The sequence below is a fragment of the Cyprinus carpio genome, chromosome B5 (assembly GCF_018340385.1).
Source record: "Cyprinus carpio isolate SPL01 chromosome B5, ASM1834038v1, whole genome shotgun sequence".
Lineage (NCBI taxonomy): Eukaryota > Metazoa > Chordata > Actinopteri > Cypriniformes > Cyprinidae > Cyprinus > Cyprinus carpio.
In genome coordinates this window covers 36197150-36210925 of record NC_056601.1, presented here as the reverse complement: position 1 = coordinate 36210925, position 13776 = coordinate 36197150, and the positions used below count along the sequence as shown (strand labels likewise).

Here is a 13776-nt window from a genome sequence, read left to right as displayed (position 1 = left end):
TGTGAGAGTGTGTGAGAGTGTGTGTGAGTGTGTGTGTGTGTGTGTTAGAGTGTGTGTGTGTGTGTGTGTGTGTGAGAGAGAGAGAGAGAGAGAGAGAGTGAGTGTGTGTTTGTGAGTGTGGGTGTGTGTGTGTGAGTGTGGGTGTGTGTGTGTGTGTGTGTGTGTGTGAGCATAATTTATAATCAATAAAATGAATGAATCAATCAAAATAAATCCAGAAATAAAAAAAATTACAAATAAAATTTTAAAATTGACATAGACTAATAAATAAAATAATTTATATTGGCCAATAAATTTACTAACTTTATTAATTATTTCAAAGAAATAAAAAAAATAAAAAAAGCAGTAAATAAATAAATAAAAACCCAATTGACAAATTTACATAGACCAATAAATAAACTAAATTAATTAATGAATTAATTAAATAGCATCATAAATGCATGGATAAATAAATAAATAAACCCCACATCATATAAGCCCATATCTAGAAAACAGAGCACAATCAGCAGATTTCCTTTGCAATGTGCATAATCTATTCCGACTTTATAAAGATATTTCCTGCAGCAGGCATCATATCTGTGAGTCTAGAAAACAAGACGTCAGAAGTGCTCCTTATATCCAGCTTTAAGTCTGAAGTGTGATGAATGTGAGTGTATTAATGAAAACAGAACATCCATCTCTGAACTCTCTGTCTGCCAAACCTCCAGAGACTGAACACACACTCCTTCAGCGGCCTCTGGTGCTCAGTCTAACACACAGCTTCAAAATGCAACTAAATGTAACTGTTTATTTAAGAGTATTCCAGAGAGATGAGTAATTATTTGGTTACACTTTATTTTAAGGTGTCATTGTTACAGTGTAATTATACATTTAAATACTGAGTAATATTAATTAATTACATGCATTTACTATATGGTTAGGGTTAGGATTAGGGTTTGTCTTCGGGTTACTTGTATGTAATTATGCATAATTTATTGTTATTATTATAGTATGTACATGTAATGTAACAAGGACACCTTAAAATAAAGTGTTACCATTATTAAAACTTCTGGCCAATGTAATATTCAGACTAAATTAAGCACATATCATCTGTCTTATTATGGCTGCATTTCTGCATTAATGTACAACAAGCTTCAGATCAGGTTTTCATTCATTGTAAAAAAGCTTAAATATAAAAACTAGAAGAAAAACTTGAAACCATCATTTAAAATGTTGCATTAGCAATCAACCGGAGTAAAAATATTAATTGCTGAAATAATAATACAAAAGAGCTAGATAGAAATACAAAAAATGAATAAAAATAAAAGCACATGACAGAATTACTAAAACCGAAAATAAAATTGCAATTTGATGGAGATGAAGTGATAACTAAAACTTAAAAATAGTTTTCGTTAACTGAAAAAAATGCAATAAAATAAAAGACAAAAAATAAGGTATTTAGAAATTTTTAGAAAAATTTATGATTTGAAAATGTATATTGTGAGTTATTGATTTAGGTCTCGTGTCTCGTCTGTTGCTTTGTTGTGTTGTGTTTTTGTTTTGTTTTTGTTGTTGTTGTGATTTTTAGTTTACCGGCTGTTTGAAGATGGAGGCTGTCTGTCTGATGGGCAGCGCCGTGTTCAGATCCGGCTTCCCCTAAAACACAGACACGCATTTACAAAACACTCTTGTACATCAGGATCCAAACGCTGAAAATCTGCTGCTTTAGGACTGAACTATATTTCTATGAGACGAATCAGAGGTCAGTGAAGGAGAAGGATCGGACTGAACTCAAAGATCTGGTCTGGACAGCGGCTGGACTGTGTGGGAAAGGGCACAAGCGCTGCTGGACAAAGCAGCATTAATACAGAGAGCTTAGAGAAGAACGGAGAGAGTCAGTGCTTCATCTCAGTCCACAAACACAGTCTGTCCACACTTCTTCAGTCACACACTCACACATCACTGCTGCTGACTGCTTTTTACTGATTTTTGAGGAAATTTCATTAAAAATAAATACAAATTCATTAATACAATAAAAAATAAAAATCCATTACAATAAAATAAAATTCATTCAAATTAAATTCAAAATAATAAAAATAATACACTTCATTAAATAAAATAAACAAATAACTAAATAAATAATTTCATATAAATAATAAGTATTATTAAGTAATCATTTGATCAGTGATTATTTTTAGTGAATATTTAGGAAATATTATGTACCATGAGTGTTTGTTTAGAATAAACAAAACAAGTAAAATTCAATAAAATAAATAAAATTAGTAAAATTCATTAAAATAATAATTCATATGAATACAGCTAATATGCATGAAAAAAAAAATATATTCCATTCAATCATTCATTCTTGTTTATAGTAGAAGAATGAGAATGATTTTCATGTTCACAGATCATTCACATTTAGCTCCTTTCTATTGGTCTACATCACATTTACTGTAATACTGAAACAGTGTGTGTGTGTGTGCCTGCGTGCGTGTGTGTGTGTGTGAGAGTGTGTGTGCATGAGTGAGTCTGTGTGTGTTTGTGTTTGTGTTTGAGTGTGTGTGTGTGTACACGTGTGTGTGTGTGCGTGTGCGTGTGATTGCATTTGTGTGTGTATGTGTGCTCATGTGAGTGAGTGTGTGTGCGTGCGTGCAAGTCTGTGCGTGCGTGTGAGAGTGTGTGTGTGTGTGTGACTGTTTGTGTGCATGTGTGTGTGTGAGTGTGTGTGTGTGTGTGTGTGTGTGTGTGTGTGTGTTTGTGTGTGCATTGTCTGTTTGTTTGTGTGTGCGAGTGAGTGTGTGAGTGAGTGTGTGTGTGTGTGTGTGCGCGCATTGTTTTTGTGACATATCAGGACACAACTTTGTATAATGTCATGGGTCTGTCACAGGTATTACAAGGTGAGGGTGACTTATGAGGACATAACCCATGTCCCCATTTTTCAAAATGCTTATAAACCATACAGAATGAGTTTTTTTTTGAGAAAGTAAAAATGCACAAAGTTTCCTGTAAGGGGTAGGGTTAGGAGTAGGGTTGGTGTAGGGAGATAGAATATACAGTTTGTACAGTATAAAAACCATTACGCCTATGGGATGTCCCCACAATTCACAAAAATAAACACGTGTGTGTGCGTGCATGTGGGTAAATGAGTCTGTGTGTGTGTGTGTGCGTGCATGTGGGTAAATGAGTCTGTGTGTATGTGTGTGTGTAGGGCAGAAGTGTGTCACGGGGCGAGGCGCGTCACCACACCTCTATAACGTCCAGCATGACGAACACAGACCTGTTCTGGAAGTTATGAACGCATGATCTCAGAATTCTGAGCCAAACCTTTCCTGTCTCATCAGACGTTATGACTCATAATGATGAAGATTTTCCCTTTAAATCAGCTCATTAAGAGCAAACGAAGAATCTGAGAGTCTGCTGAACTGAAAATGAAAGCGTATGAAGGTTGAGATCATATCAGAGTCCTGAGAGAAGCGCACAGACACGCCTCACAGGATCAGCAAGCAAAACTACAGGACAAACCAGACAGCAGCTCAGCTCGGCTCCACAAAGCAAACTGGGTCACGCATAGATGTTAGTTTGAAAACGTGGTTTATTGAAAGCGTTTTTTTTAGGTTAGATGTTTTCTTTTTTTCTATTTACACTAAGCCACTTAAAACGAAAACATATTTTCGCTGATGGTCGGGAACGCCTCTTCACCGAATGTTGTCGTGTGTGCACCTCGTCAGTGTTGTGTTGAGTAGTGCGTGCAGCTATGATAAGACCAGTCTTCTATTCGTGTAGTGTGAGCTTCCCATAAACGCAACTGCGCACATTTTCATGCAACTCCACACAACTCTACACAACTATTTACATATCCTCAAAACTCCTCACAACTCTGCATTCCCATACATTTTCACACAACTCCATGCATCTCCATACAACCCTTTACCCCCCCCACAACCCTATGCATCTTCATGCATCTCCACACATTTCCATGCAACTCCACATATCTCCATACAACTCTTCACATCTCCACACAAATTTTAAAACTCCTCATAACTCTGCATTTCCACACATCTTCACACATCTCCATACAACTCTTCACAACTCCCTGCAACTCTATACATCTTCACGCATGTCCACACAACTCCTCGCAACTCCATGCATCTTCACACATTTTCATGCAACTCCACATATCTCCATACACAACTCTTCGCATCTCCACGCAACTCTTTACAACTCCACACATTTCCATCTAACTCCACATATCTCCATACAGCTCTTCACAACTCCACGCATCTCTACACAAATTTTAAAACTCCTCACAACTCTACATTTCTACGCATTTCCACACAACTCCATGCATCTCCATAAAACTCTTCACAACTACCCGCAACTCTACACATCTTCACACATTTCCATCTAACTCCACATATCTCCATACAGCTCTTCACAACTCCACGCATCTCCACACAAATTAAAAAATTCCTCACATCTCCACACATTGTCAATGAACCAAACGACCTGAGAGAGTGAGATGTGTGTGTTGTCAGTACCTTGCTCAGGCTGAGGTTGTCACTGCGCAGTCTCTGCTTGTTCTTCTGCATCTTGCTGGGCATCATTTTGCCCGTGCGGAAGTCGAAACATCCCAGATCCACCGAGTTCCCCAGATAGCGGGATAGCTGCGGTTTACTGCGGAACTTCTTTCCTGTGGGACTGGAGCAAAAAACATCAACATCAACATCAACACACTGAATGACTCAACCTAGTTTATCCTAAAAACTCGTCTGACTTCAGAGCGGAGGTTTAATTCTCTTTTGTTCACCAAGGCTGCATTTATTTGATCAAAAACACAGTAAAAATAGGGATTTTTATTTTATATAATACTGTAAAAACTGAGTGTGAATCTCTGTTAAACTGTAATGTATTTCTGTGATGTGCAGCTGTATTTTCAGCATCATTACTCCAGTCTTCAGTGTCACATGATCTTCAGAAATCATTATTATCAATGTTGAACACAGTTGTGCTGCACAATATTTTTGTAGAAACTGATACATTTTATTTTTCAGGATTCACAGATGAACAGAAAGTTCAGACAGCGTTTATTATTGTAACATTATAAACTGTAAATTCTGATCAATTTAATGCATCCTTGATGAATAAAAGAATTAATTTGATACATTTTATAAAATAATTAATTTCTTTTAAAAAAAAAATTCCCATCGACTGTAAACTTTTGGTAGTTGAGCTGTGTTTTGGTTAGAAATGAAAACATACAGATCCAGTTTTCACATGAAATCAAAACTGGCTCCAGCTGATGTCATCAATCCCTTTAATTAATACAGATCCAGTTTTCACATGAAATTAAAACTGGCTGTCATGATATCAGAAAGTTAAGTCCCATCCTGCAGTTTCTCTCAGAAAGCTGTCTTATTATTGAGGTGGAGTGTGTTGTGAATGTGGTTTCTTGTTGATTTGAATGGTTTCCAGTCTGAGAGTAAAGCGCTAATCTGCTCAGATAAAGCTCTGGTCCGCAGGAGTGCTGACCCTTGGACTGACCGCAGCAAACCAGACTTCAGCAGGACTAGTTAACCCGCAGTGACCGCTGTATGGTTGACACGTCCACACCAACTTACTCGCCCATTACATGACGTCATATCAGCAGCAAAGGCTATTTTCATGGCAAACACATAGGAGAAATTGAAATATTCATATTTCAAGTTTCAATTTATTTGTCTTTTTTAATATATAGCACAATACATATTGTTGCAAAGCAGCTTCACTGAAAAATGCACGTTTCAATCAGTGTTTTTTTTTTTTTTTTAATGTTTTATTTTATTTTGTTTTTTGATTTTAAGTATTTCTGTATTTTTTATTCTTTTTTTATTTCAGTTGTACATCAAGTTAAACTTAAAAAAAATAGAAATGTTATTTTGTAAACTAGCTGAATTAAAAAGAAAGAAAACTCTTTAAAAGGCATTTTTTACAGCAAGTCTTTTAAAAACCTCCACTGAAGAAATTTCTGAATAAAATCAGTTTGAAACGTGAGAGGAAAACTGAAGTAATAAATGTAAAATGTTTTATTTAACTGAACCACTGCAACACTTTCATCTGCAGTGTTCTTCTTCAGGTTTCGTCCGTAAGGTCTACAAAACAACAAGCGTGTTTTTGGCCGAGTCGGCACACTTCTGCTTCCAAACTCACAATCCAAACCCTGCCCTGTGGAAGCCTGCCAAAATTCACCTTATGACCTTTGAACTACACGTAAATAAACCTGTATTCTGCAGCTCGGCTTTGGACCGTCAGTGTGAATCTGTCGACGCGGCACACACACATTCACTCACAAACACTTACACACACTCACAAACACACACTCACACACACACACCACTCACAAACACACACTCACACACACACACACACACACTCACACACACAGGCGCAGGCATTCTGGCCTGACGTGCAAATCTGTGGTAATGCTCTCGTTTACTCCTTCTCACCATGAAGAGGACAAGAACATGAGGAAACACTCTGCCACAGGCGGCACAGACAAAAATACACTTTATGGTGCTGTAGTTACAGTAATAAGTGCAGTAAACGGTAAAGATGGTGGCGAGATGATTATCAGTCTGCAGCACTGCTGGAGGAACATGACACACTGCAGACGCACTGAACTTCTACTCATTCACACACTCAACACAAACAAGCAGAATTAGAATGTGTGTGTGCTTTTTGAAAATCTTCAGATATCACAAAAACAACTGATCTAATAAATAAAGTGACTCCAGTTATTGCTTTACATTTTGCAGGCGTTTTTATCCAAAATGACTTGCAAAGGTTGTTTTTCTCAAAACATGGCCTTTATGCAGTATAATTAGCAGATGCGGCCAAACTGCATCAGGAAAACACATATCAGAGAAATAAATATTCTACAAAATTAAAAGGCAGGAAATGTGACTTGTTATGACTAAAATAATACAATACAAATATTTAAAATATTCTTAAAAACATGAAATGAAACTGAATTTTATTTGTTTCATTTTTAATAATGCTTCATGTTTAATTACACTCATGAGTGGCATTTAATATGAACATGACATGTGTTTCCAATAAGTGTTGACATTTCATGAATGTAAATCGTTTGTTAATGCATGTAATGAGGTAATATAAGCTCACTGAGAATTACAATGTTAAAAGGCAGGAATCTAAGCAGGATTGAGAGCATATGAGCCATTACACTCGTATACTTTAATTGCAAGGCTGCAAAACTGTGAGTGTAGCAGAAGTGCAGCCAGTGAACACTGTCAGCGGTGCGGTGAGAAGCTGCAGAAAATGAGTCCACAGCAGAGATGGACGAGCCGCAAACACTGCATGAGTCAGACTCAGAGATGAGTCAAAACCGAGAAAACACACACACACACACACACACACACACACACACACACACACACACACTCGCACATACACACACTCAAACACACTCGAACACACACACTCACACACACTAGAACACACCAGAACACACTAGAACACACACACACACACACACACACACACACACACACACACACATATTTGCACACACACACACACACACACACACACATATTTGCACACACACACACTCAATCACACACACACACGCTCGCACACACACACGCTCGCACACACACACACTCGCACACACACACTCACTCGCACGCACACACACATTCCACACACACTCAATCGCACACACATATTCGCACACATACTCAATCACACACACACACACACACACACACTCAATCGCACGCACAACACACACACACACACACACAAACACACAAACACACAAACACACACACACACACACACTCAATCGCACGCACAACACACACACACACACTTGGGCAGGGCCTATCTGGCATTAACATGCAGTAAGACACAGTGTGCAAACCACAGGCTCTGAGAGTTTCTGAAAGCTGATATGAGCAGAGGCCGAGACACAGAGACACCAGACGCTCCAGCAGGGCGTTCCCACTCCATGTTACACAGACAGAGAAACAGACAGACAGAGATAGATGGACAGACAGACAGAGAAACAGATGGACAGACAGATGGATGGAGAGATGGACAGACAGACAGAGAGACAGATGGATGGATGGACGGACAAACAGACATGCAGAGAGAGAGACAGAGAGACAGACGGACAGACAGATAGAAAGACAGATGGAAGGATGGATGGACGGATGGAAAGATAGAAAGACAGAGAGACAAACAGACAGACAAGCAGACAGACAGATGGATGGATGGACAAACAGACATACAGAGAGAGAGAAAGAGAGACAGACAGAAAGACAGATGGATGGACGGACAGATAGAAAGACAGGTGGAAGGATGGATGGACGGATGGAAAGTTAGAAAGACAGGGAGACAAACGGACAGACAGGCAGACAGACAGCTGGATGGATGGATAGACAGACAGACAGAGAGACAAACGGACACACAGACAGACAGACAGACAGATAGAATTAAGGAAGGAGGGAAGAAGGGAAGGAAGGAGGGAAGGGGGAGAGGGTGATGGAGAGAGGGGTGTGGACACAGAGAGGGATGTGGAGAGAGAGAGGTGGAGAGAGGGAGGGAAGGGAGAGAGACGGATGGACTGACAGGACAGAGAGGACAGGACAGACAGACAGACGGGTGGACAGACAGACAGACAGACAGACAGACAGAGAGACATGGACAAACAGACATACAGACAGAGAGACAGACAGACTGAGAGACGGACGGACAGACAGACAGACAGAGAGACAGGTGGACAGACAGACAGACAGAGAGACAGAGAGACAGACAGACTGAGAGACGGACGGACTGACAGACAGAAAGGGGGACAGATGGACAGAGGGACAGAGAGACAGACGGACAGACAGACAGAGAGACAGACTGACTGAGAGACGGACGGACAGACGGACAGACAGACAGAGAGACAGATGGACAGAGGGACAGAGAGACAGATGGACAGACAGACAGACAGAGAGAGAGACAGACTGAGAGACGGACGGACAGACAGACAGACAGAGAGATGGATGGACAGACAGACAGACAGAGAGAGAGACAGATGGACAGAGGTACAGACAGACAGAGAGACAGATGGGATGAATGCATGGACGCATACAAGCCTAACAACACATTTAATCACCGTTCACCTAAAGCACACACAACTGAACGAATCAAACTCACTACAGAGAGCAAATGAGAGAAGAAACCGACTGTGATTCTATCTGACTGACCGGCTTCATGCAGACTAGTTCACTCAACCAGTTACCAACACAATCAACCAGCTACTCGCTCTCATTTTGACTCCAGTCCGTCATCATTTACTTCCTCTCATGACGTTCAATGCTGCATGACTTTCTGTGGAACTTAAACGCAGATAATATTCATCAGAACCACACTCTCGGTCACCATTCACTTTTATTATATGGAAACACAAGCATTTAGAGTGAATACAGCGGAGACTTGTTTTTTTGTTTTGTTTTTTAGGGTGAATTATTCCTTTAACAATTCTATAATACAAAAAAAATGTTACTAAACAATAGTCTTTCAGTGCACTTTTTATCAATAATCATCATTAAATCATTTATTAATAAAACTGTCAAAAGATTAATTATTTCATAGTTATTGTTGTGTATAGTTTAAAACACCCATTTGCAGTGCAAACATTTTGTTTTTGACAAGGTAAGAGGAAAGATCAATAATAAACTAATAACTGTAAAAAAAAAAAGATAGTTACTATTTATTTCATCAGTAATCATAAATAAATGTCAATGACAAATATAAATTGCCATAATTATTTTTAATAATATATTTTACTACAAACAATTACTGTGAAATTATTTCTCCTTTACAGTAATTATTTGTGCCCAGTTTAAAGTGTGTTAACACACCTGTGTGTAAATAAAAAATTACCTGCAATAAAAAAAGTACAAAAAAGTATTATATAAAGATTTTATAAATTATTAATTGAAAAATCATGTAATTTCTTCTTTAGATGATAGACAATTTTATTTATATGGAAATAATAACTGTAAACAATTACAATTGTTAATGATTATGACTTAAGTAAATAGTGTTAAAAATGTATTAAGAAAAATATATTGGTTTTAATTAGCTAGCATTGATATTTTACCTGTAGTGAAGAAATATAAATATAAATAAAATGTATATCTGGGTTGGAAATGACCATTTTACTTATAGTTTTAATGTACTGACAGTGTGTTGTTAAAACTCTCTGCTTTACTTGTACAAGCCTGTGTAAAGACTTGACGGTGAATTTAAGCGTCGCTTTCACACTGCAAACTCACATTTAACATCATTTGTTTAGTAGATTGAGCCACACAAGAGGAAAGGCTCAGAGGATTTTACTACAGTTTTCCATCCGCATAAACACCGAAGCGCTTCGGCCGTAGTCTTAGTTGATTTTACTAGTTTTCCATCCGCATAAACACCGAAGCGCTCCAGAGTTTATTGGGAATGACTCAATAACAGTTCACAGTTCGCAGCACTAACAGGAAGTCGTCTGTTGGCTTGTAGCCTGTTTGCGCTCGAGTGAGACACAATGAAACTAATGAAGCTCCATTAGTGAACATCATCAAGAGAGACGTCAGCAGAGAAACAGGACCATATCTAATCTATCTAATCTATAATAACACTTCCTCCAGTGAAAAAGTGTTCTGGTGTGAATCAGGAGAGAAATCTGCACAGATCAAGCAGTGTTTTTGCTTTTTTATTAAATGTAAATGTTTACAAGAGGAGATGAACTTTTTTAATGGAGTATGTGTTATTATGGGTTGTAGTTTTTATGTGTTTGAGTTAAAAACATCTTAATGATGGTTTTTTTTCATCTTTTGTCTTCTCCAGATGTTCACTGATGGGACTGGAGTGGTGTGGATTACTTGTGGATTATTGTGATGTTTTTATCAGCTGTTTGGACTCTCATTCTGACGGCACCCATTCACTGCAGAGCATCCATTGAGTTCTATATGCACTTAAATGGAATGTAACAGGAAGTGATGTCCCTCAGATGTCCTGAGACGCCACAGACCGAGTGCATCACTTGAGGACTGCAGATATATTCTGATGGCAGATCAGTTTACAGGCCTTCCGCTGCCATGATGGCACCTTACACACACTCTCTCTCTCTCTCTCTCACACACACACACACACACACACACCCTTCCCCCACGGTGTGTGAACAAACGCAGCAGCTTCATGGCGCTTGACTCACTGCAACACTGAAAACACACATGAATCTCTCCAGACGGACTGGAGAAGAGGGTTTGACTCGAGTCGCAGGCGTCGTGTGTGTGATGAAGTCTGAGTAGTAATCAGACACCGACGGTAATCTGAGTCACGTCTCATCACACAAACACTGCACAGCAACACTCTTACTGCCCCTGATTTAGTGTCTGACCAATGTAGAGAATCAAAAACCATACAATCAGGGTCTTTTCTGCACCTTCAATTTATAAAAAAAAAAAAAAAAAGGTTTTTGCATGCATTTTGCAAAAGAAAACGTATAATGCAATTTTTGCATGCACTTTGCATGCATTAAAAATTGCAGTTGCAATTTTTAGCTCAAAAAAAAAGTATAGTGTACATTAGTACTATATTACTATTACTACAGTATAGTATATATTGTTTATTTCAGTGAGGACTGTCCAGTTATCATGTCAGATACATAAAACAAATCAGATACAAACACACTCCAGCCATCTGAATAAAGACGAGATGACTCGCTTGAGGGTTTTGAGAAGTGAAACTTGGTAAGTTCAGCACGGCTCCAAAATATCATCAGCCAGTCAGCTTTTTGATTATCAGCATAACATCAGCTAATACTAGCTAAATCCGCTGCTTAGACAGTAAAGTAAGAAGGAGAAAACCGAATACTTCTCGCTCAAAATCACTCATTTAATACAGCAGGTCCACTGGAGAAGCTTTCCAGGTAAACAGACGAGGCTCTGAAGCCGATCAAGAGAGCTCAAGCTGCAGCGCTTTTGCACAAAACACACATCAAACAGACAGTGACGGTCCATCAGAGACTGAGACCAGCTCAAAACCACGACTGCACGTGTACACTCATAAAACTAAACACTGATACATTAATATCACTGACTGACAGCTCACAGAAGGTTTGGAGAAGCACACATGCTCGTCATACTTTGATGGGTTTGAGACAAACACCAGGAGGATCTGACACTGTGATCATCTGCTGGACACACCAGCAGTTCGTGGAGCTCTGATAAAGTCTCTTCCTCACTCTAACAGGACTGAATCATTCATGTATCAAGGTCACGGCCTCAGCGCGTTCAAACAGGAACAACACTCGGCCTTCTCATCTCACGGAGAAAAAAGAGCTAGACTGATCTGCTGATATCTGCCCCATCAGAGAGTTTTCACCGGGAAAAAAAAATGTATATGATTTAGTGTTATTTTAGCATCACTCAGATACTTTTATAGTGTTTTATCATCACTGTTTTGAATTTGTTTTTATTTTTATATTTTCCTTTTTTTTAATTACTTAGTTTTCTAGATTTCTAAGTTTTTGTTGTTGTTGTTTTAAATTTGTCTAAATAGCTTTTATTTTAATTTTAGTACATCAAGTTGAAGTGAGAAATTTTGCCTAGTTTTTATATAGTTTATTTTTTTATATAGTTTATTTTTATTATGTTTATATGCTCTCATCTAAATTATATATATATTATCTAAATTATATATATATAGTTAACTTTTTTTAATAACAGAAATGTTTTTGTGGTTTTAGTTTAAATCTAATCTTGCTAAGATTTGTTTTGAAAAAAAAAATCACAAGCAACGCATTGAAAAAAATATATATTTTGAGGTATAAAGACTGAAATTGTATTTTCTTGTAAAACATACGCCAATAATCTGTTTTATTTACAGTTTTAATTTGTATAGTAAAAATTCATAGAAATATTGTAAAATACATGCACATTTTGCATTGATTGAATTGTTTTCTATGTATAGAATGACACTGGCTTCCTGCTTTATGAGTTTCAGCCAGAGAAACACAAATTCAGTCAAAATGATCAGACATAACTTTTGTCATTTTTTTGTTTCCAGAACGCATCTGTGTTAACCATGCCACCCTATGCTCACATCTTACACAAAACACACACAGGCTACATCACTGAACTCATATCAATAATGAAACATATTTATGTAAGTGATTGTTTACGTATAAATTATTAACAATAATTGCTCCAAATATGTGTATCCTGGGTGTCTTTATTTATAAATAATAAGCAGAGACTCTTTAAAGTATTTAAAGCTGAGGACTCAACAGGTGAAGCTCAGAGGAAACGCTCAAGTTTCATCACACACACCACACCACACACACACACACACACACAAGAGACTGTTTAAAATATTTAAAGCTGAGGACTCAACAGGTGAAACTCAGAGGAAACGCTCAAGTTCATCACACACTTACGGTTTAATTGTGTGGCTTTAACACATCCTCGGCGCGCACACACTTCAAACAAACATGAGAACTCACAGAAAAAGGCAGACTCACCTGTAATAATACACATCACTCTTCCCAGCGCTCAGCCCGGACTTCCGGATCACTTCTTCCTTCTTCCAGCCGGGTGGAAGCGCCGGACAGTCCGTCCTCTTCCTCTCCATGATCATTGAGTGATCGATCAGCTCGATCAGAAGTGTTAATATCCGAGCCCTGAGATGCGGACGCGCGAGTGTCGCTCGCTAACGGGCTGCTGCTGGGGTAGTTAGTTAGCTGCTGAGCTGCTGAGT

General features: G+C 38.3%; 1 protein-coding gene across 1 annotated transcript in view; it reads right to left on the bottom strand.

The window, feature by feature from the left end:
- Positions 1–1525: 1525 nt before the first annotated feature.
- LOC122137332 (methyl-CpG-binding domain protein 2-like) overlaps positions 1526–13776 on the bottom strand; it is a 12428-nt gene continuing 177 nt past the window's right edge. Inside the window, exons 1-3 of the mRNA XM_042723344.1 lie at positions 13541–13776; positions 4518–4677; positions 1526–1635 (exon numbers count right to left, since the gene is read on the bottom strand). The exon at positions 13541–13776 is cut by the window's right edge and continues 177 nt beyond it. Coding sequence (XP_042579278.1) covers positions 1564–1635; positions 4518–4677; positions 13541–13656 — 348 coding nt within the window. The 5' untranslated portion in view covers positions 13657–13776 and the 3' untranslated portion in view covers positions 1526–1563. The remainder of the gene's footprint in view (positions 1636–4517; positions 4678–13540) is intronic.